This window comes from Sphaeramia orbicularis, chromosome 8, assembly GCF_902148855.1.
Source record: "Sphaeramia orbicularis chromosome 8, fSphaOr1.1, whole genome shotgun sequence".
NCBI lineage: Eukaryota > Metazoa > Chordata > Actinopteri > Kurtiformes > Apogonidae > Sphaeramia > Sphaeramia orbicularis.
In genome coordinates this window covers 14,199,810-14,225,191 of record NC_043964.1, presented here as the reverse complement: position 1 = coordinate 14,225,191, position 25,382 = coordinate 14,199,810, and the positions used below count along the sequence as shown (strand labels likewise).

Here is a 25,382-nt window from a genome sequence, read left to right as displayed (position 1 = left end):
ACTTCTAATTTTGGTATATTTACATGGCTATATAAGTGTTTTCCAATAACTATTATAATAGATACAAACCATTAAATGTAATGTTGATTCATGCTTTTCATAAACCCAAAGGTAAACATATATAAACATCAACATCACTTATAAAGTTGGTCAAAGCAGTTACAGTAAAATTTGTCAAAACCCACAATTTGGGGTTTTACAGATAGTGGGTAAATAGATCCAGCCCCCGCACCTACATCATAGTAATAAAACCATTTTCTGACTGCAGACCAAGGTTATTATCATTCACGAAAACTAGTGAAATGAGGAAAACTAGAATTGAAAAAACATTTTCGTTAACTGAAATAAATAAAAACTATAATTAAAAGAAAAAAACTCTAACTAACTGAAACTGTATTGTGTGCTTACAAAACTAACTAAAACGTATAAAAATTATGGATAAAATTCCCTTTGTTTTCGTCTTTGTCAATGTTGGATTGATACGAAAGCAATTTATTTTGCTCTAGCAATTTTAGCTAGTGGCACCATACAGTACTTCACGGTCCGTCACTTCTTGTCACTTGTTGTTTAGAGTCGTCTTCTCGTCCCCACTCTACCGCCAACATGGAGACTAAGTTGGGAGGAAACAGAGTCCTGTATGGGATTTATTTGAATACGATGGCGAAGAAGATAAAAGATATGAAAAAACTAAAATTGATACTAAAACTAAACTAAAATTAAGCATTTAGAAAAAAAAACTAAAACTAATAAAAACTAGCAAACCTACTCTAAAAAACGAATTAAAACTAACTGAATTAGAGGAAAAAAGTCAAAACTAAATAAAACTACACTATAATGAAAAAATCCAAAACTATTATAACCTTGCTGCAGACTGAATATTTGTGGCAGAAATATTCTGTATATGTTACTTTGAAACTACAAAAACTCTTCAGCTGAGGTTTTCAGATAATAACGACAGACACCATTTTAATTTGTCGATTTTTTTTTTTACTGTTGTTTTCAGTTACACGTGAATAGACAGGTAGCTAAAACACTACCATGTTCAAAACAATCATCACTTCTTGAGAAGCAATAAACAAATAAACGAAAACATTCGAGTGCTCAGCATACTGTAACAAAATTATGGCAGTAGTTGGTACATTTATCAACAAGGCACCAAAGGTTTTAATAGTTGATTTTTGTCCCTGCGTTTGTATGAGGTTGCCTGAATAATAATAAAACCTACATCTTGGATTGTGAATGTAAAAAAAACCAAACATATTGTTCTTTCTGTACCAGCGCTGGCTTTTCTGTTTCCTACATGTAAAGGGCAGGAGCTCTGGTGAGTGTAAAACCTTTGTTTTCACTGGACAGTGAAGGAGTGACAGGGAGGTGATTCAAGGAAGTCCTTCTGATGCGTGACATACGTATTTATACTGACAGAGTAAAAAAAAAAAACACAAGCATATTGTCATAGTTCACAGAGAAGGGGACGTCCCCCCGGCCACACAGGGGCAGAGTGGAGCCACAGACTGATGCTGATACCGTCTGTCAGCCCACGTCTTTGACCTGATGCCTTTCTTTAACGCTCACTTCAATGGAGGTGAGCATTGAGGTCGTATTTCTCGCAGAATTTGTCCGTGAAGGGGATGCACGTGAGCAACTCACACCATTCACACTTGATTGGGTAGACATAGAAGAGCACCACGAGGCCTGAAAAGAGCCCGACGAACACCAGCAAGAACACAATGATCTGACAGCGCTTTCGATACAGGTCCATACGGCCGAAGCTGATGTACGGTAAGAAGGCGAAGGACAGGAAGAAGCCGGAGATGAAGCCGCAGATGTGGGCGAAATTGTCGATCCAGGGCAGTAACCCAAAGGCAAAGAGGAAGAGTACCACACACAGGAGCTTTGTGAAGGCCCTCCAGGGCTGGGCCAGGATCTGCCAGCTCTGGAATAACTCCACAAACAGGCAGGCCAGGATCCCGAACTGAGAGCCAGCTGGACCCACCTGAGCAGAAGCAAAAAAGCAGTCTGAGAAAACACTGAGCTATATCATGACCTTTTTCATTATATTGGGTTCTCGTTAATATAAGTAAACATGCCTTAAAGGAGGGATATTTTGCTTTTTTTAATGGAATAATGCATTTTAAAACACTTCCCTGTGGTCTCCATAAACTGTAAATGCTATGCTTGGGTCTGAATTCTTCATTAATTCAACTCCACAGGTCCATCTTCAACCCTATTTCTGAGTAATGACACCAGAAAGGTCATTTTGAGCGCTGACCCTTTAAATGCAAATGAGCCACTTCACGTCCCGCCCCCTTGTGCTGCTCTGTCCCATTCAACCAACAACTGAACATTTTAGGTAATCGGCTTGAAGTTTGGACATATTTTCAGTTCTTACTACAACCACTGCTGCTGACGAACAGTTATGGCAGGGGTGTCGAACTCATTTTAGTTCAGGGGCCACATTCAGCCCAATTTAATCCTAAGTGGGCCGGACCAGTAAAATAATAACAGTGAAAAAAGTAAGATTATATTATGATCAGGTTTACATCAACAAAGTTTCCTTAAAAATCTGAATGACATGAACTTGAATTGACTTTAGAAAAACAAATGCAATTTTAACAATACTATACCTCGGTTTATCAGTTTATCATTTACACATGTGCATTACAATCGCACAAAACATTTAGTAATAGGCAGAATATTGGTAAAATTGCGTTTACTTTTCTTAAGACATTTCCATTTGTTCATATTTGTTCAGGTTATTCACATTTTTTGTAAACGTATAGTTTGGTAATGAAAACATTTTCATGTAATTTAACTTTTTTACACCAAAAAACAAAGAAAATTTGGGGTTGTCATTATTATATAGGTTATTATGATAATATTTTACTGGTCTGAACCACTTCAAATCCAGTTGGACTGTACATGTCTGTACGTGGAACCTGAAGTAAATTTTTGTATTTCAGAAATTCATCCCGCGGGCCAGATTGGACCCTTTGGCGGGCTGGATTTGGCCCCTGGGCCACATGTTTAACACATGTGAGTTATGGCGTACTCAGAGAAATGCTCATAGGAAGTCTTGACCTTATATGTGCAAATGTCATGATGTAACTAGTTATAGACGCAACAAATTAAGCAGGAATTAAAAACAGGTTGTAGAAATCCACTCAATTTTTGCAAAATTCAATATCAAGATAGCTTTGCAGCACCTGGAGGGTTCAAATTCAAACTTTTTTAACTATTAGACTCCCCAAATACACAAATAAATGAACTAAAGACTAATAAAAGTAGGTTTAGCAAAATAAGACCCCTTTAAATAGCCGGTACTGTGACATGATGTGTTTAAGTGGTGATCACCTCTGCTCTGTAGGGCAGGAATATGGCTGAGGCCAAGTTGCCAGTGATGCCACTGAGGATGTAAATGATTGAAATTCGTAGCCACCCTGCCAGCTTCTCCAGGTCCCTCAGGATGGTCATCTGGAACGCCACCGACACCAGGCAGTGAAGGATTCTGGGAGGGCAGACACGGACACACTGTTCATGTATGTGTAACAAGGTTGTAATAGTTTTAGTTTTAGGTCTAGATATGACCATGCCATGATAATAAAGGCATTTTAATGTTTAAGGAGAGTGCCTTGGAATTTTTCTTCCAGTGTGATAAATACTTTTTGAATCCCTTTTTCCAAAGAGCACCTCAAACGAACTCTTTTTTGGTCCGAGAAGCATTCTTTCCTAAACATTTTTTGAAAGGTTCTAATAGTTTTGGATTTTTCATTATAGTTTAGTTTTATTTAGTTTTGACTTGTTTTGCTCTAATTCAGTTCGTTTTAATTCGTTTTTAGAGCAGGTTTGCTAGTTTTTATTACTTTTCATTTTTTTCTAAATACTTAGTTTTAGTTTAGTTTTACATTTTGTCATATCTTTTCTCTTCTTCTCCGTCATATTCAAATAAATCCCAGACAGGACTCTGCAGCTTTCTCCCAACTTCAGTCTCCATGTTTCCAGGTAGAGTGGGAACAAGAAGAGAACTGTAAACCACAAGTGACGGACCGTCAAGTGTCGTATGGTGCCAGCAGCTAAAATTGCTTGAGCAAAATAAATCGATTTCGTATCAATCCGACATCGACAAAGACGAAAACAAAAGGAATTTTATCCATAATTTTTATCCGTTTTAGTTAGTTTTGTAAGCACACAATACAGTTTCAGTTAGTTATCATTTTTTCTTTTAATTATAATTTTAATTTATTTCAGTTAACAAAAATATTTTTTCAATTCTAGTTTTCGTCATTTCGTTAGTTTTCGCTAACGATAATAACCTTGATGTGTAATAGGGCGTTTGTGTGTGTGTGTGTGTGTGTGTGTGTCTACCTGGGTAAAAACCTTCACGTGTTGGAAAGATAATCCCTCTGTGTAAGAGGGGCAAACCCCTCAGCCAACTGGGGAGGACTTTACCCATCAACAAAATCACTCTCTATCTCATTGAAGCTTAATGAGTTCACGCAGTGAGGGCACTTTGTTTAATTACCCACGAGACAGATAACAGACAGAAGGAAGATGAAGCACTGCTCTTCTTAACTGTAAGGTCAGCTCTTTGTGCTGACTGACTGACGGATCTAAAGTGCACAAAAGCGAGTCTGCCAGTCTTACACAGAGCATATGAGAGTGACAAACGTGTTCATCAACAAATATTTAACGTATCTGTGACGTACAGCAATCGTTCATCTTTGTATAACTTCCAAAAAAATCTGTAGATCTTTTGTTGTTGCCGCTAAAATATGGAGGGATTTTCTTACTTTGTGTAACAATATCCAGCTAATAAATCTGACTGTGATTCTGATCATTTAATAATCCTGTTTGCCAACACTGTACACTGCCAGCAGTATCCTTGAGCGCACTGACCTTGTCTTTTAGATTTTTAGGACTGCCGCAACAGTCGACAAAAACAACAGATCTTGTGTTTGGTGAAAAAAACAAGCCCTCTTCTGCTAAATTAAGTCTTCTGGGGACCAATATTTGCTTTTTTACTTGAAGTATTTTGGTGGAAAGTAGTTCATGAATGTAGTATTTCCCTTTGAGGAATCTAAAACTGTAAAAACAAATTCAAGACAACAAAATAATATATATATATATATATATATATATATATATATATATATATATATATATATATATATATATATACTGCATGAAATGATTCACACCCTGGCTGCTTATTATTTATAAAATTAACAAAAATATGGAAAGCTCCCAACTTACCCAGCATGAAGGAAAAGTGAGAGCCAGAGTCTGTAAAATTGATCTGGGATCTCAGGGTTGAGGAAAGGAAGCAGTCCGCATACATCATCCATGCAATGCACCTGTGGAAAGAATAATACTGCTTAATGCTCACTATCAGTTACATTAAAGAGTCTACAGGGCACCAACAGGAAAATATCACTCATACAATATTATAAAGCAAAAATCACAAACAAAATCTATCAGTGTTGTTGTCATGGCAAAAATAAGAAGTATAACAAGGAAAACAACAAAATATTTATAGATAACCTTGAAATAACCCAGGTTTCTTACATAAAATTTTTGGGTGTTATTGTAGATGAAAAATTGAGTTGGAAATCCCATATTGATCTTGTCTGTAAAAAAATCATGAAGTCAATTGGCATTTTGAACAGAGTCCGTTCATTGATAAATCATTCCTGTTTCTTGACTTTTTATTGTTGCTTAATTTATCCTTACTATCCTTACTTATTTATTGCAATACTGTTTGGGCGGCAACCTGTTCCACGTATCTCAATAAGATTCTCGTAATTCAAAAGAAATTTTTAAGAATGATCAGCTTTTCTAAGAGACTCGATTCATCTGCTCCTCTTTTCAAAAAATTCAAACTTCTCTCAGTTTTTGATGTGAACGTTTACCAGACCTGTGTCTTCATGTACAAATATGTTCACTTAACTCATATTCTTCCCAAAGTTTTTCAGAATTTTTTACTGTTGTCTTCTGTTATTCACAACTATGCGACACGATATTCAAGCAAATTTTATCTTCCATACTGCCGGACTTCTGTCAGTCAATATTCTCTTAAATATCGTGGGCCAAATCTGTGGAATAATCTACGACCAGAACTTCAATCAACATCTACTTTGTCATTGTTTAAGAAACATTTGAAAAGGACTTTAATTCATGAAAAAATGTAGGGCTATATAGCATTTAATTTGTATTTGATGATTTGTAATGTGATTTACATTTTTATTGTTTTTATTTTAGTTTATTAATTCAGTTGTATTGTATTTTTAATTCTTTTTTTCTTTTTTCTTACGTATTGTTCATTTTGGGGAGGTGTTCATATAAGCCTCTATTGGCTGCACAATTTTGTTACTTGTTTGAATGTTGCTGTGTTTTTTCTTTTGCTGTTTTATTTGTGCAAATAAATAAATAAATAAATAAATAAAATAAACATTAGAGACACAACTTTCCATTTTCTTTTTTTTTTTTTTTCTTTTTTTTTGTTACTTTCTTTTTAATTATTTGAATTCCGTACAGTACAAACATAAGGGAAATTTGGGACACACTGACAATAAAAAAAAAAAAAAAAAACCTTTGTCACTAACAATTGGTTTTATAAATGTGACCTTGAAATGAAAATTGTCCATTTCTCCCATTTATCATGACACTGTTCTTCTTGAGTCCTCAATCTATGGGTCAGAATCTCCATCTCAAATATTCCATTCACAATTTGTAACCAGTCATTAGTTGTAGGTGGTTCTAATCTGCACCATTTTTTGGTAATAGCCTTTTTACAGGCTGCTAATAGTATTTTAAACAAATATCTATCATTTTTTATTACATTATTACCAATAATATATCTGAAATACATCACCAAACATGTTTTAGGGATTGGAAAACCCAGTATCTTAACAATTGTTGAATATACATGATCCCAAAACCTTACTTCTACCTGTATATATCTTACTTGTTGTACATATCTCTCATCTGTAGTATAGAGTTAGCTTTTGTATATTCTTTCTGTACATTTTGTTCATTTCAGGAGTTCTAGCATTACTTTAGTAGCACATGTGTATTAATATTTTATTTTATTTTCTTACACAGTCCCTTTTGCACTAAGTGTTTTACTGCTAAATTGAAGTGAGCTGCTGAACTGATTTTCATTGTTCCTGTGACAGTGACAATAAAGATCTATTGTATTGTATTGTATTGTACTCTATTCTATTCTATTCTTACGGAGAGAAATTTGTTTCTTTATTCATTAATCAAAAAGAATGGATTTGCAATTAAAAAGAATAGATTTGCAACCAAAATAGAGATTTGAGAGCAAAAGACAGTAAGTGGCAATAAAAAAAAAAGATAATTTTGCTTATAAATCAGTCCTCATTGCTTGTGAGTTAACAACTTTTGCTTGAGACTTCAAAAGTTTTGATTGAAAATCACTCCTCTTTGTTAGCAACTTCAAAAGTTTTGCTTGCAAATTTAACTGCACTTAATGGGCGCGGCCTACGCTGATGGATGAGAGAAGAGTTTCTATTGGTGGGTTTGACCTGGCTTTTTTTTGATTGCCACTTACTGTCTTTTGCTCTAAAGTCTCTTTTTTGGTTGCAAATCTATTCTTTTTAATTGATGAATAAAGAAACAAATTTCTCTCCATCTATTCTATTCAAAATGATGCAAGTTTAGGACATAACCAAAAGACATGTACATGATTTACATTGACATCTCCATATTACCTCCAACAAGGTTGAACTCTGGATATTTATTTAGCTGTAATTTTAGGAGATACAAAAATCTAATTATACTTTTCCAGCAATGTTCCCTCCATATTCTTGAAGAACAACTTTACATTTTCATCATTAACATGATCTCTTGTCTTTTCTAAACAAAATATTGTCATGTTTCTTACTTGAGAGCAGAGAGTAGCTTCCTCATGAAAGTAGCCCTTCATGAAGTCACAATATTCTCGGGATGTGATTTCACACCTTAGAGGATCAAAGTAGCATATTAGTAAAGTGTTCATTGAAAATGTGTCAGAATAAATGTTTTTCACCGGTTCACTCACCTCCCTTTGGTTCCAATGCAGCAAGGTCGGCCTGTGATGGTACAGTCTATATGAGGCAGGTTGGTGTGGTTCCCTGTGTTGTACCTGGTACAAATCTGAAAATGACAGCAGGTCAACAACAGTCAGAAGAAAAATATGCCCACATTTAATGTATCACCTCAAGTGTTATTAATAATAATAATAATAATAATAATAATAATAAACTTTATTTGTATAGCACCTTTCATACAGAAATTGTAGCCCAAAGTGCTTCACATTGATTGAAAAAAATACAATATTAAAATACATTAAGATTTGATTAGAAATACAATAAAATAAAAATAAATATAAAAACAGCGCACATTAAAATATTTGATTATGCATAGAATTTTTGAAGTGCAAGAAATAATTATTATCCATGGGGGTTAGTACAAATAAATGTCGTGATCATTTAGACAAATAACACTGTCTACAAGGAAAATACTCCCACAATAAAAAGCAAAACTTTATTTCAATTTGGATAAAACATCAGGAGAATTTTAGTCAAAATGCAAGTTCACCTTAGGTTAAGATATAGTATTGGGTAAAAATATGAAATTCTATGAATTATAGAGACAAGGGGCTTTACTCAAAAGAAATGTTTATCTCTGATCTACCAGTTCTACCTCAAAACTCATTGGATCATGTTCATTTTTCAGATTGCAATGCAGGATTTATAAAAAAAAAAATTATATAACATGTGCATAAGCCTATGCAGATATGCAATTGCACTTTATCATGAATATTGAAAACATTAGGTAACCAGCAATTTTGTTATTTATTTTCCAGTTGATGTTGTTAAAGTATACAGGATATGATTTTTTATTATTGTTATAATTATTTTTATGGTGGATTATTTCCAAAACTGAATATCTCTTGTTTGTTTCAATTCATTTTTCTTCATTTTTTATGCAGGAGTATTTAAGGAAGTATTTTAACATTGGTAGTATCTGGATTTCTTTGCAATGCAGTTTTTGCTGAAATGGGTCAGATAGTGGACTACGTGAAAAAACTGCCAAAATGTGGTCTACTTTTAGCCATGCAACCCATGTGTCTGAGTGAAGGACTGGTATTTCTGAATGATGGTTCCCCCTAATTCACCAGTGTACACTCTGAGATTTATCTAATACAAAAATCTACATACAGGTGCAGTGGCCCCGCACCCCACACCGTGATCATTGCACTACATGCAAAAAGGAAAATAAGTGATTTAACTAAAAGCAAAAAGCATTCACAGCACACAAATCCAAACTCTAGGTGCAAGGAAATGTATGTGGAAACCGGCGATGGGAAAAACAAAAACATTAAAAAAAGACTCAGTGGGGTAAAAAACTAGGTAAACAATTTAGTGGAGAAAAAAAAACAGGAAAAAAATTTAGTGGGGAAAAACAGGAAAAAAAATTAGAGGGAAAAAAACAGGAAAAAATGTAGTGGGGAAAAAACCCAGGAAAAATTTTAGTGGGAAAAAACCCCAGGAAAAACATTTAGTGGGGGAAAAAAAACAGGAAAAAATTTTCGTGGAAAAAAAAAACAGGAAAAAATTTAGTGGGAAAAAAAAACCTAGGACAAAAGATTTGTGGGGAAAACTAAAAACCCAGGAAAAAAATTTGTGAGAAAAAACTTGAAAAAAAACATTAGTGGGGAAAAAACAGGAAAAAAATTTAGTCTGGAAAATAAAAACCCAGGAAAACAATTTAGTGGGGGGAAAAACAGAGAAATAATTTAGTGGGGAAAAAAAACAGAAATCCCCTGTATATATATTTAATGATATACCTTGAAAACATTACCAACCCATATGTATATAATTTATTTTCCAATTCATCTTACATATTAGATTTATCACATTTTATTTCTGAAGTTCATTTCAAGTAGATTTTTTCATGCTCAGTTTAGTTCAAGTTCAGATTCAGTTCATCAAGTTTCTAATGAAGTCACGAGGGTTTTTCAGGAACAGGAAAAGGGAAATCATATCTGCTGATTCATCTATTACTTTTTTTCTGTTTCCCACACAGTAACAATATTGACCTTTAAAAATCATTATTGAATGAACTCTAATGAACATAACCATCAGTCAGAGACCTGCAGATACAAGATCATTTTTGTACTGTATGAGCTGGTTGAAACTGAAAAGGAGGTTATTTTCTGGTTTACTATTCTGTCTGTAAGGAAGTAAATGATGGTAAAAGCAGTAAACAGTGTGGAGCCTCCACCATCAGACTTCTTCATGCACTTCACATCATTGTACATTTTTATACATAGTCTTTATTGTTGTTTTGTCTATTTTAAGTATACTGGATTAGCATTGTATTTAATCTGACTATTTTTGATTGGATTGTACTAACCTTTAATGGATTTGCACTGTATTTTTTTAATTTTTATTCTTGCTTTTTATTGTGACTGACAATAATGTTCTATTCTATTCTATTCTATTCTATTCTATTCTATTCTATTCTATTCTATTCTATTCTATTCTATTCTAATAATAAGCCTTAATCTAATAAGTAATGACATTTCTCCGCACTTGATAAAAAAAATGTTTGTATATTGTGATGCTATAAAAACTACTTTTATTATCATAAAAATGTAACAATATAGTATAAAATTGATATATTTTTCTGTATTTGTTTTTGTATTTTTAACAGTTAGAGTAAATGAGAGTAAACTAAATGAAACTGAATGTTAAGTTAGACTGACTCCGAACTTTCTTTAAATGGCCACATACAAAATTTCCCTTCAAATACAATTTTAATAAGTAGTCGCTTTTCCATTGGACATATATTTATAAATATTTACCAGTATTTACTAAATGTTGAAAAAACAGAAGTGCATAATGTCGGTTTTTCCATTAAATCACGAATGCGATGATTTGTTTATTTACCACGAGATGACATGAAAAGTCATTCCATAAACATATTGTGTTGATTTACAGATATATTCATGACTATTATATATTACCCCTCTATCCTGTACTAAATTAAAAAATGATTCCTGGTGTGTCCACACATACCGCACCATGTTTCTTTTAAAACTCTTCTTATGTGCTTGTTGTAACGTCCGTCAACATTGGTCTTTTTTGTTCATATGACCAGTTACAGATAAAGGTCTTTCTGTTGCAGTTTTGTGTGATATACCAATTGCACTATGCCCAAAAAACCACCTCTTTCCAGCGCAAAAACTTTTATTCAAAAAACCAGAGTTTTGGTGAAATTGTTGGTTTTCCATTAGGTAAATTTTTATGCACAAGTTATATTTGCACAATCTGAGGGTCAACTGTTATTTCTGAATGATCGTTTCCACTAATTCACCCCCCCACGGCACTCTAAGTGCAAGGAAATGTATGTGCAAATTGGCAATGTGAAAAACAAAAAACATAAAAAAGACTTAGTGAGGAAAAAAAACTCTGAAAACTATTTAGTGGAAAAAAAAGCAGGAAAAAAATGCAATGGGGAAAAAACAAGAAAAAATGCCGTGGGGAAAAAAAAACAGGAAAAAATTTAGTGGGGAAAAAAACCCAGGAAAAAAATTTAGTGGGGAAAAAAAACACGAAAAAAAAGTAGTGGGCAAAAAAAAAACTGGAAAAAATTTAGTGAGGGGACAAAAAAAAACCTTGAAAAAGTTTAGTGGGAAAAAAACAGGAAAAAAATTAGTGAGAAAAAAAAACAAGAAAAAAATTTAGTGGGGAAAAATAATTATCCCAGGAAAAAAATTTTGTGGGACTCCCAGCAAATTGGCAGTGCAAAAAACAAAAACTATTAAAAAAAAGACTTAGTGGGGGAAAAAAAACTAGGAAAACAATTTAATGGAAAAAAGAGGAAAAAAATTTAGAGGGAAAAAAACAGGAAAAAAAGCAAGAAAAAAGTTAGTGGGAGAAAAACCCAGGAAAAAAATTTAGTCGGAAAAAATTAGAGTTTTGGCGAAATTGTCGGTTTTCCATTAGGTAAATTTTTATGCACTAGTTATATTCGCGCAGTTTGTGGATCAATGGAAAAGCGACTAATGACTCATGATCATTTAAGTCACAGCACATTACCTGTTATGATGGATTTATACAATACTTTTAATAACTACTTTTCTACACAAAACATGTGGTAGTGGCTGCACTTAGACACACTGCACTCACTGGCCATTTGGTGATGTCATCAGGCCATTCATGAGGTGATACTGAGGCGGGCTCTAGACAAATTCTGCAAGCAGAGAAAATCCTTATAAATCTGACACATCAATGATATTCTCCACATAAGAGATCCGTAGTGGGATCTCCTAAGGGTACTTTACCTGGGATCCTGATGACACACCGAGCCGTACTGTCTGTCTTTACCGTTTAACTGTGGAGTGCTGGAATGCCTCGGCCACTTTACCCACACAGCTAGAGTACTCTACACACAAAAGTACAAGAGGCGATTAGAAGTGTCCACATATTTAATCTGCAACTGTATTAGAAAGGTTAAAAAACACCAACATGAGGGGCTTAGTTTGGGGATATACACACCGAGCACTCTTCCTCTGAGGTTTGGACACAGCCTGAGCGATCATTACGCACACAGCAGGCAGAGTCGCGTTCGATAGCTCTCTTTACCCTGATAAGATCATGCACCTGCTTGTCCTGACGCATGCATGGAGAGTATTTGGCCCCCAAGTGGATTAGAGCTTCCTATGAAGGACAGAGAAATGTGTATAGAAAATATGACATTTTTAACAGGCACTCAGATGTTCTACTTGGTCTATAAACCCTAATAGCATCGAATGAAAAGCTAGACTAACCAAGCTATATGGTTTAGTTGCTATTTACATTTCTGATCTTTTTCATTGTAATATGACGTTGTTGTTTGTCAATACTCTGTCATTGTTGTTGGTTTTGGTTTATTTGTTTGAGTTTCTCTTTGTTTATGTATTGTTGTTGTTTTTCTGTCCACATTGTCTTGTTAACTATCACTAATTTAAAAAAAAAAAAAAAAAAAAAAAAAAAAAGCTAGACTAACCTATGAGATAGAAAACATAATAAAAACAAGTGGTTCCAGGCACAACAAACCCTGCCACTTGCACATATTGTAGCTTATTTTGGCATCGATCCAGCTGATTTCACCTTGTCTATACGTGTGCTGATGTCAGCATATCAATTGCCTCTACATATGTGCCAAGTTTGAAGTAAATTGACACAAAATTAACATTTTTATAGACATGTGAAATTTCGCCCATTATAAGTAAATGGGAGGAAAAAGATTTAAACAATCCATAAAAAAATTGAACTTTGACCTACTTTTCCCAAAATGTAACCACATCTATTCCGGGTGATTGGCAATCTATAAACCCAATTTGGTATGAATTCAACCAATTGTTTTGCTGCTACAGACATGTAAAATTTCGCCTATTATAAGTCAATGGGGGAAAAAAAAAAAGATTAAAAAAATTCATTAAAATTTTAACTTTGACCTACTTTTCCCAAAATGTGATGACATCTATTCTGGGTCACTGGGAATCTATAAACCCAATTTGGTATGAATTTAACCAATAATTTTGCTGCTACAGACATTTTAATTTTGCCCATTATAAGTAAATGGGAAAAAAAAAAGATTTAAAAAATTCATTAAAAATTTTAACTTTGACCTACTTTTCCCAAAATGTAACCACATCTATTCTGAGTCATTGACAATCTATAAACCCAATTTGGTATGAATTCAACCAGTAGTTTTGCTGCTACAGACATGTAAAATTTCACCCATTATAAGTAAATGGGAAAAAAAAAAAAGATTTAAAAAATTCATTAAAAATGTTAACTTTGACCTACATTAAAAATTTTAACTTTGACCTACTTTTCCCAAAATGTAACCACATCTTTTCTGGGTCACTGGCAATCTATAAACCCAATTTGGTATGAATTCAACCAATAGTTTTGTTGCTAGAATTTTAAAAAACAAACAAACCGAACCAAAAACAATACCCCATTAATATTGAAGGAAAATAAAAGAAATGCCCTCACCGAACTCGGCCCAATCCAAAAGTTCTCCTGCTGCACAAACTTGACATTTTCATACACACCTTTGTTTCTTAAAACCTAAATAGAGACGACACCAAAGGAACAGTCAGAGCAGAGTATAACCAAACATAAACTCATTCTCTTCAGATGAAATTATAACTGAAGATGCTCATAACTTACAGAATCAACAGTCTCATGCTGGGAGAAACCCACTGGTGCAAAACCATAGATGCATACAGCCAAAATAGTGATGAGTAAATGGACAGAGGTGATCCAGTATGTAAAAAAAGGCCTAAAACACAAGAGTATATGTTAATACAAGAACAGCAGCGCTCCTCATCCTTCAGTATCATCCACTGACTGATGCAAAAGACAAAGTGCTTATTTGTGAGTAAAGCGCACAGCGGTACCTATGGTCATCCATGTCCTCGATTTGCCTCTTGACGTAGCTGTCAATGCGCTTGCGGTAGGTGCGGTTGGTGAGTTTTCCCACCATGCCCAGCCCATAAGGCCTCTTCTCTCGGGCAAAAAGCTTCTTGACAGGTACAACGATCCTCTGCCCCCGACGCTGTCCATTAACACTCACCACCTCCTGCCGTAAGGGCACCTTCGGAGGCCCTGGGGTTCCTTCTTTGGCTTTTCTCCACCCTCGCTCCAGAGGCCTGCCGGTGTTAACAGAGAAGATGAATTAATGATGAAGGTGTTTATCTTTTGTTGACTCATTTTATGTGTACCTAGAGAGAGCAATAAAGGTGATATTTTTGTGAGACTGGTTCATCCTTTTGTATATAGTTCTTTTCATTGCCTCATTTGGGAAGTGTATGTTGACACTGCTTTATTTTGACACTAGGGATGTAACGATGCGAAAATTTCATATCAAGGTTATTGTGACCAAAATTATCACGGTTATCATTATTATCGCGGTATTGTTGAAATTGGGCTCAAAATGTTCAAAAAGTACTAATACACACACTGAAATAATTTAACAAAGTTGTACTTTGAAAAATAAATAAAATAAAATAAAATAACATAAAATAACAGGCACAATGTACCTTCCGTTGGCAGAAACATTCAAATATTAACCCTTAGTGGTCTGAGCCTATTTTGCCCGTTTTTCAGTACTTTTAATTTTGCCTTTATATACTATATAAACAAATGTTTAATATACCCATGTTTGGTATCTTTTTTTTTTTTTTTAGCACAGCTTCATTTATATCAACTGCCTATTATTTTTTCACTTTAACCTACTATATCAACATAAAAGGACAAAAAACACACAAAATTTATAAAATCCAATTTGAAAAGTTTGTATAATTCATTGCATAAATAACACAAAGATGCTTAATGAACCTTTTCAAAGACTTTAAAAGTGAATATTGGTTCCAAATATTAGGTATATACAATTAAAATTGAAATCAATTAAAACTATACTCAAATATTTGACATAAAAGCAGATCTTTACATAGGGTTTTTTTCCCCTAAAAGTGCGGTAATCAAACACGGTTATCATGATAATTAGAATTTAAATGGTAATACTAACCGTCTGCAATTTTACCACAGTTTATCATTATACCGGTAATCATTACATCCCTATTTGACGCCATGCTGCAGAGTCAAATCATGCTTATTCTGTGACTCCAAAATGAGCCGTCTTTGCCAATATCGTTATGTTTGTTGTGGAATATCACTGTACATATGTGGAAGTCCTCAGTGTTTACCTACTCTGGATGCTGTTTACTATGAAGCACTGAGGTTCAGTCCTTGTTGTATACTCAGCTTCAGGTCTGTCTTGCTCATCTTAAAGCTGCAGGACTTGATTTTTTAGCATCACTGGGCAAAAATTCCATAATGATGTTTCAACAAATGGTCTGAAATGGTCTGCATCTACTCTTTACCTCTGATTTAGGCTGGAGAAAACATGCTCTGATGTAGGCGGGGTTAAATATGTGATTGACAACTGCAATTACCACTCACTGATCAGATTCTGCCTTACTCCCTGTCCATTTCATAACCTTATATAACAGCTTTAGGTTCAACTATTTTTTTATTTAGTTTTTTGGCATTTTCCCCCTGATTTAAGCTCATACAACTATAAGAAATATTCTTACTGTTAAGTAAATAATTTATTTCTGTTTGCATCTTACATAGACATCTACAGCTGTCATAAAACTACACATAGTCTCTTCCGTTTTTTTCATACTTATACCTGTACTGAGCTGGAACAAATATGTGTTTAATGAAGCTGTTTTCTCGTTTTACATGCAAAATTGCCTTAAACTTGATCTGATCCCACTGGATGCATTTAACATAATATTAAATGACTGCGAATTTTGCTCATCTGGCTGCCGATGTATTACTTGATTCAGATTCATATTGATTTTGATTATTAAATTTCATATTTTATGATTCTGCAAATTATTTATTTATTTTCATGTAAATTACATATAATTTCCAATAATATACATTAGTCCTGTACGTGTCTCATCTGTACTGTCTGACATTTTGCAATTTCCACTCTTGTAAATGTGTATATAGTCTGTATAGTTCTTATTAATTTTATTATGATCTTGTTTTTTGCACTATTTTTATGCATGCACACTTTTTTCACTTTTTTGTGCACTTTATTCTGTTGCTCCTTTGACTGTTGAATTTCCCCATTGTGGGATCAATAAAGTCTAATCTAATCTAATCTAATCTAATCTAGTCTAATCTAATATAATCTGACCTAAAGTAACGTAATGTGATGTAATCTAATGTAATGTAATCTAATGTTTATAATTAAACTTTGCATCAGTATTAATATGAGCTGCCTGAGTATTTAATACTGTGTCTACATTTCACTTTCCCTCCACTCACAGCATGAGGTGACTTCTCTCCAGTTCAGTTTTATCCAGAGCGCTGCCTGTCAGCTCCGTCTCGTCCTTCTTGTTGCTGGGCTCTGCTTCCTTTACGGCCGCCTCCGACGGCGACTCAAACACCTCATCTGCGTATGTGGACAGCTCCTCCTGCATGAGAATGTCCTACAGGAGAGAGATGCAAAAATTATCTGTTTTATGAAAGTAATAATTTGGTGAGACTTTATATAGACACACATACAGACATTATAAAGCAGGTATTATCATTTTATTCTGCATCTACTTGGACACTAACTAACACTTTCTCTCTCAATTACCTCCTATTTACTGTTTATTGATAATGCCATATATGGTATAAGGAAGTAGTGCAGGAACCCTAATCTTAATATGCTTTGCTCAGTACCAACTTTACATGATGACAACACTACAATAAAAGTCATGTTACCTTATTGATTGAATAAGGTCTGTTCTGTGTTATTAGTGTTCAATTACATTACCTTTAATAATGAAGAACAAACTCTGAATTAGACAGACTTAGTTTGTAGTCATTTAGACACTAATAGTACTTGAGCAAAATATATTAATGTCTTAAAATGTGTAAAACAACTTACTTACTTCCACTATATGGACAAAAGTATTCAGGTCTTTCATTTTTGACTTTGCTATTTTGTGATAAATATATTCATATTTAAAATTAAATTTCTTTTCTGTCTTGGTTTTTTTTTCATATTGCCATTTGAAACACTTACAAAATGCCTCAGAGTTTGTTTTTAATTAATTTTACTGAATGTTGATTTTCTTTTTTTATTATCATTAAACCATAAGTAATTGTCTTTATTCTTCAACTCGGAAAGAAAAAAATCAGCCCTTTAGCTTAAAATATATATGGATTTGACATTTAATTTGATAATTATTGACATCAACTTACATTTTTGTGATTTCAAATCAACAGGTATGGGAATTCCTACAAGCTTTAAGTGTGAGGTTACCCAATATTTTTCTCCATAGTGTATTATCAACAGGTTGTATTTAAGAAGTTATTGAGGGAAAACTGGTCTAGTAGTTGTAGAATATGATCATACGGAATAAAGCACTCGTAAGTGTTTTATGACTAACAAAGAGACAATATTCTGGTATGTGTACCTGAACACATATTATCAGATATGTATTCATAAATAAATGTAGACTGACTTACTCTGGCAAAGAAGGATGTGTCCAGTTCATCAGGAAAGTCGACCACATCCTCCTCCATGAAGCTGGCAGGTGTGAAGCTGCGTCTTTGGGCCCGTCTTAGAGTACTTTCCCGAAATGACCGTCCCTGAGAAACACATATACACATCCTTACAAACAGTGATTAGCCTTTTTTTGTTTGTTTTTTTAAGAACCACAATGATACAATCAAAAATTACAGGTGACAGACAATAGACAATACACAAAATATACTAAAAAGACAGCACTAATGTTGAAAGGGGGTGCAATTATTCCAATTTTTAAAAAATCTGGGTTCATATTTATGGATTTTGTTGCTTTTTTTGAGTTTATCAGGGACAAAGAATTAAAAAAATAATAAAGTAAAAAAAATCTGTTTATGAATATGAAATGTCTAATAAATGAAAAAGACTGATTATAAAGGATATTTTATAATTTGTGTCGTCAAAATGTGTAACTACATTCTTATCTGTAATTTCAATGGCATTGGAAGAAAGAAAAAGAAAGAATAAAGGCAATAATAGAATAGATGAAGAAGTGATTCTGATTCTTGATTACAAATTGTACATGTATTTTTAATATCTAAACATTTAAAACAATATAGGTTGATGGGATACATGTAAAAAAAAAACTATTCCATTCATCTGTGCTTATATTGCATCATTTTGAGTAGTTTTATGTCCCTTGAACCCTTACATTCAGTGAGTGGGAACAAGCAAACATGACATTCTGTTCTTATTCTCAGCCTCTTCCATCCCTCAGTCTTACTTTGACCAGTGCTGCTGCTGCCCTGAAGCTCATCTTGGCCACAGACTCCCTCTTGCGTCGACGGGGCAGCCGGTTAAGACCTGAGCGGGAGCTGGTGAAGGAGCAGAGGGAAGCGGCTCCTGGGGTGATGGGAGTCTGAGGCACGCTGTATCCATCCACCTCCTCCACCATTCGGAAAGCTCGTCCTCGGGCCAGGGGGTCCACAATCTGGAGACAAAAGGAAATAATCAATCAGGTGCATGTGGTATATAAGATTTATATCCACAGATAACTACCCAGCCACCCAAAGGGGAGGCAAGGGGTATTATTTTTAGTTTGGTTTGTTAACACTCTAGCAGCAAAACTATTGGTTGAATTCATACTAAATTGGGTTTATAGATTGCCAGTGACCTAGAATAGATGTCATTACATTTTGGGAAAAATAGGTCAAACTTTCAATTTTTTAATGAATCTTTTTCATCTTTTTTTCCTCATTTACTTTTAATAGGCGAAATTTCACATGTCTGTAGCAGCAAAACTATTGGTTGAATTCATACCAAAATGAGTGTATATACTGCCAGTCACCCAGAATAGATTGGATTACATTTTGGGAAAAGTAGGTCAAAGTTTTATGAATTTTTAAAATATTTTTTTCTCGATTTACTTATAATGGGTGAAATTTCACATGTCTGTAGCAGCAAAACTATTGGTTAAATTTATGCCAAATTGGGTTTATAAATTGCCAGTGACCTAGAATAGATGTAATTACATTTTTGGGAAACATAGATCAAAGTTTCAATTTTCTATAAATTTTTTTAACCCCCCCCCCATTTTCTTTTAAACTGCGAAATTTCACATGTCTGTAGCAGCAAAACAATTGCCTGAATTTATACCAGATAGAATGTATATACTGCTAGTGACCCAGAATAGATTTGATTACATTTTGGGAAAAGTAGGTCAAAGTTAAAAATTTTTATGAATTTTTAAAACATTTTTTTCTCGATTTACTTATAATGGGTGAAATTTCACATGTCTGTGGCAGCAAAACTATTGGTTAAATTCATGCCAAATTGAGTGTATATACTGCCAGTGACCCAGAATGGATGTCATTACATTTTGGGAAAAGTAGGTCAAAGTTTTAATTTTTTTTATGAATTTTTAAAATACTTTTTCTTCTCCCATTTACTTATAAATAAATTTCACATGTCTATAAAAACATCAATTTTGTTTCAATTTACTTCAAACTTATATACACATATATAGAGGCAACTGATATGTTGGCATCAGCACATGCATAGACATGACATCAGCTGGATTGATGCCAAAATAAGATACAATATGTGCGAGGGACGAGGTTTGTTGTGCCTGGCACCACTTGTTTATAATGTTATTTGAATTTCCCCAAGGGATAAATAACCTGATAATCTAAAAAAAAATACGGTCATGAGTACTATATACAATTAGTACATTATAATTTTGGAAATTTACAGAATGGTAGGACTACAACTAAGGATTGTTTTCTTTGCTTGTAATCGTTTGGACTGTGAAATGGTGAAAAAAGAAAAAAAAAAAAAGGTGTAAAATGCCAGCTAGTGTTTCCCAGAAGCTATGATGAATTGTCAAATGTCTTGTCAGTTCATAGTTGTAACACTACCTCAGCCACTGCCTTATCTGTAAATACCGGTGTATAATTTTTTTTTACTGTATATTTATATTTCACTTTATATTTTCATTTTGAATTTTTTTTTATTCTACCTATTTTTCATATGCTATTTTAAAAACGTATTACCACTCCACTATGACAGAACAATTTCCCTGCAGTGATTAATAAAGTTTTTTGATTCTGTTTCTGATAACCTAAAGAAATATTCAGTTTGCTATCCACATAGAGAGGTAAAGAAATCAGAAATATTCACAATCAAGTAGCTAGAATCCAACAATTTTTAATTTTACACAAAACTAATCAATTAGTCCATTAATGTTGCAGCATTTCAGCATAGCATGCATGAATATTTCAGGCTCTCCTGTGTGGCTTTACCTTTTGCATGCCATGCTGTGAAGCTGGGACGTAAAGAGGAGGCGGAGTCTCAGTGCTGGTTAAGGAGATGTTGTCCTGGCTGGGCAGATCCATCTCTCGGATCACCTGCGGCTTCAGCTTTCCATATCGCAGGCTGCAGTGACGCAGGCTCTTCCTCTGCCATTTCTGAGTGGCGTCCCCATCTTTACTGACCCCAAACCAGTCTGCTGTGCCCCTGATACCACAAACAGTCACTTATCAGTCCTGGGTGTTTACATTCACACACATTTTTGCAGTTTAATCCTCACAGAAAGATTAAATACTTTGCAGGTGGTCAAAGGTGTAGCAGCTCTCCATGACCCACATGCAGATGAGTAATAAGACTGGGCTTCCTATACAGATATGAAAGTAAAAGATACAGCAAACATGTCTGGGCATGTTTCTGTCTAGATCCATAAAAAAAAAAAAAAAGCCAGGTGCACACCGGACCCACAAACTGACAGTTGTACATACTTTGCATGTGACACAGATCTGCCCTAAAGTCACCATCTTTAGAACTGGAGTGATCACATAAACAATTACTTTCTTGATAACTAATGACAAAAAAATACTGAAACTCATTTTTGTCGTTTTTTTAATGAGGAATCTGAGTAAAGACATGTTATAAATTAGACTTTTTTCCTTTCCTTTGAATCTGTCCCTTGCAAATATCCCATGAAACAAAGTAGACTAAAACAAAAACTGAAACTAATAAACACTGAACTAAAGCTAAGCAAAAAAAAGAAAAAAAAAGGGGGGGGGGGGCAAAGAAGAATAAAATAAACTAGCAACCTCGTTTAAAAAATCATAAAAAACAAAAAGACTGACAGACAAAATAAGAAATGAAAAACTAATGATGGACCTTGTTTGATAATTGACTGCTACTTATTTTTTTCTCTGATATTTTAGTCTGTGCTCCACATCAGGCCATTCCATCAGACTTTAAAGAATTCACATGCAATCACGTTGTTGAAGTTGAAGCCTAATAAGTAACAGAGCAAACAATGTTACTGTCCCCCGAGGCCAGGAAGTGGAAGTGGAAACATTCTTCAAAGAAAGGTTCAGGCGAGTTTTCTTTTTCTGCACTAATTACCAGCAGTGGGGTGAGGTTCCGTAAAAAAACTCTAAAACAGCTCAAAGTTCCACATTTGGCTGGTTACACCATATGATATGATCCTACTCATTCTGCATGTGTATGTATTTTAACACTAATGTCTCATATTCTTTTCCTCTACGACACTGACTTCAGCTGTTAAAAGTCAGTCTAAAATTAACATGGTCTTGCCTTTTCTAATGAGGAACCACTAAAACCACCATCAGACTCTGAACGCTCGCAAAATACCAAGTACCACTCAAAAGCACCGTGAATTCTGTTCGACAGATGTGCTAAGAAAATGTGAGTTCCCTCCCACGGTCAGGCACCGTCATTACTGTAACTCTAGAAGAACAGGAATTTGTAAGAGGAAGGTGGCAGCTTTTAGTTTCAGGTCAAGTTCTGACTCATTTCAGACGAGATAAATATATCGGTGGCAATGATGTGAGTCACAGCTGTAATCACCACTGACTGGATGAGAAACAGTAAATGCTGTGAATCCTGTAATATGAAACTTACACATAACACAGGGTTCCTACACATTTGAAATGTCAAATTACATACTTTTTCCAGACTGCAATTTCCAGATATCTTGGTAAAAAAAAAATATTCCAACCAGCCAACCAGTCTTTTTACTGTATGTCCCAAAAAATACAATCAGAATTTCTGCAATGATAACTTTAAAAATAGTGAATCAATCAAAATGCAATTTCAGGGCATGAAACTATAACTTATTACCTACATCTTGCAGAAAACCCCATTCGATTTGCTTCAGTGGTCACAGAGAAATGGGGATATTTGTAAAGCATGTCAGAAGTCCCTTCCCTCCTAGTTTTGCATGTTGTCCATTGAGTTCATGCCATACAAATACGAAGTTCATTGTGTTCTCGCACAAAAATATCTCCTTTGCTCTCTGAAAGCTCTCTGACCAACCATACCGAATTTGCAGTTTGAGAATGGGATAGGTAAGAATCAAAGTCAACAGATGTTAGCTTCTTAGGGAACAAATGCAAAATGGTAATTAAGAGATCAATATATCTTTCAACAACAAAACCTCACACGAGTACACACCAACGATATAATGTTTGCACAGAATTTGAATTTATTTGTTAGTTGCCCTGTCAGTTGTGAGAAAAATCATTTATATGGATGCCAACAGCATCCAGAAGAAATGAATCCATGACATGCTTTACAACAGGGGTGTCCAATCCTGGTCCTTGAGGGCCGGTATCCTGCATGTTTTAGATGTTTCCCTCTTCCAACACACCTGATTCAAATGATAAGCCTATCATCAAGCTCTGCAGAAGCCTGATAACGACCGTCAAGTGTGCTGGAAGAGGGAAATATCTAAAACATGGAGGATACCAGCCCTCGAGGACCAAGATTGGACACCCCTGCTTTACAAAGACCTACATTTCTCCGTGACCACTGAACCAAATTAAGTGGGGTTTTCTGCAAAATGTAGGTAACAAGTTATAGTTTCATACCCTGAAATACCATTCAGATTGTTTAATTATTTTGGAAGTTATCAATGTGGAAAGTCCTACTGTAATTTTTTTTGGGACGTACGGTATTTGGGATTTATGAGCTAGTCTTCAGAGGATTTCCATCTACCAATTATGAGTTCTGCCAGCGATCATACAAGGCATGTCGAATAGCTCGCTCACGAACAGTGTATGGACATCACCTGTCCGTCGAAGCAGCAGTGAAACTTGACGACTCCTAAAATGGGTTGGAGGAGGATAAGAGCAGGAGGCGGGGCGTTCAGCTTGTCAATCTGCCCAAATGTTTTCTGAGATGCGTAGCCTACTGTATGTGCTCTCACACTAACATTTTAACTGTGCTAGCAAGCACCTTAAAAAAACAGATCGAGCCATTTCTTTTTTTAGATACTCATAATTTGTTTTTTTAGAAAATAGAACAGTGGTAACCAGGGGCGCCACTACCAACTGTGGGCCCCATGAAAGCTAAAGGTTGTAGGACCTTTCATAAAATTCTGTATCTTGTCAATCTGTTGGAGCCGGTGTGTGTGTGTGTGTGTGTGTGGGGGGGGGGAGTACACACATAACATCACTTGCACTAGTGTGAAAAAACTGAAACTTAAGATGCTTTCAACGTCTGATTCCCGACTTCTATGCCTCTCTTATACAGCGGATCTTGCAATCTTGCAGGACATTTTCACAAATTCTAGCCTGTATCCACTGGACCCCCTCCTCTGCTCTATGGGCCCCCCACAAATGCTGGGCCCCATGAATTTGTCATGTGTACCCCCCCCTTATCGGTGCCCCAGGTGGTAACAGTCTTGGAAACATGAATATTTTTCCATACATTTGTTTCCATTTTCCATACTTTCCCATACTTGTGTAGGAACCCTGATAACATTACCTGACACAGTGTTACAGCTACAATGATAATCATTTCAGAACGAACCCTGATCCTGAACCTGACATTAGACGTTTTTGCGCTGGACTTCCTGCCGTACCTGAGCAGGGTTCTGGAGAGTGAGTGGTGTTTCCTGGTGCTGCGGCGGGCAGCTCGCTGGCCCTTAATGGGCACCGTGTTAATCCGCTCAAAGTGCACCCTCCTGCTGCTGTGACCAGGCAGAGCAGTGGCGAGAAGGGAGAGAAGGAAGGAGAAGGAGAAGAGAAAAGACAACAACAACAGGCAGTGAGAAGGAAAAGTGCAGCTGGACAGTGCTGTAGCCGTCATGCAGAAGGAGCAAAGCGGACTGTTAGGAAAAAATTTTACGAGCAGACTTACAGTTCAAGGAAAGTTGGAATTTTAAAGCTTCAGTAGGCGATGATTTTAAGCATAATTGGGGAAAAAAATCCCTTAATAACCCTTTAGCATATTCTGATTCAAGTGCTCTGAGAGGAAATTAGACTTGTGAACTTACTCTAGGTCACAAGCATCAAAAAGGGGGAAAAAATTTCCAAAGTGCAAAAATTACCCTAAAGATATTTGATATTAGATATTCAAGGGTGTTCAGGGGTCACATACAGCCCAACATAATCTCCATTAAGGTAATGGCATAAAAATCTATAAATAATGACAACTGCAAGTTTTTGTCTTGGTTTTAAAATTGCAAACCTAATATTGCTTTATAAAAATGTGAAAAAAAACATGAAATTAAAAAAAAAAATGGTATGAAAAACAATACGAAAAAATCTATAAACAACCTTAAAATTCAAAAGGAAAAATAAGGGCAATTTTAACAGTATTCTGCCTGTTGTGCCTTTGTAGATCCACTGTGATCTGTAATGCACATGTATAAATGATAAACTGAGACATAATATATTTCTTAAAAAATTCAGGTTGTTCATTTTTTGTGAATAGTTTGTAATTATAAACATGTTCATAATGTAATTTGA

The 25,382-nt window shown here is 34.9% G+C and overlaps 1 protein-coding gene across 2 annotated transcripts in view; it reads right to left on the bottom strand.

Moving 5' to 3' along the window:
- Window positions 1–1,238: 1,238 nt before the first annotated feature.
- Window positions 1,239–25,382, bottom strand: part of rhbdf1a (rhomboid 5 homolog 1a (Drosophila)) — a 60,196-nt gene continuing 36,052 nt past the window's right edge. Inside the window, exons 4-19 of one of the 2 annotated variants that reach the window (XM_030142121.1) lie at window positions 24,494–24,601; window positions 20,901–21,114; window positions 18,884–19,090; window positions 18,102–18,224; window positions 16,908–17,071; window positions 14,462–14,713; window positions 14,232–14,343; window positions 14,055–14,129; window positions 12,567–12,728; window positions 12,353–12,453; window positions 12,198–12,261; window positions 8,060–8,154; window positions 7,904–7,979; window positions 5,251–5,351; window positions 3,352–3,505; window positions 1,239–1,993 (exon numbers count right to left, since the gene is read on the bottom strand). In XM_030142121.1, coding sequence (XP_029997981.1) covers window positions 1,574–1,993; window positions 3,352–3,505; window positions 5,251–5,351; window positions 7,904–7,979; window positions 8,060–8,154; window positions 12,198–12,261; window positions 12,353–12,453; window positions 12,567–12,728; window positions 14,055–14,129; window positions 14,232–14,343; window positions 14,462–14,713; window positions 16,908–17,071; window positions 18,102–18,224; window positions 18,884–19,090; window positions 20,901–21,114; window positions 24,494–24,601 — 2,428 coding nt within the window. In that variant the 3' untranslated portion in view covers window positions 1,239–1,573. The remainder of the gene's footprint in view (window positions 1,994–3,351; window positions 3,506–5,250; window positions 5,352–7,903; window positions 7,980–8,059; window positions 8,155–12,197; window positions 12,262–12,352; window positions 12,454–12,566; window positions 12,729–14,054; window positions 14,130–14,231; window positions 14,344–14,461; window positions 14,714–16,907; window positions 17,072–18,101; window positions 18,225–18,883; window positions 19,091–20,900; window positions 21,115–24,493; window positions 24,602–25,382) is intronic. The other variant, XM_030142122.1, reaches the window with a different exon arrangement.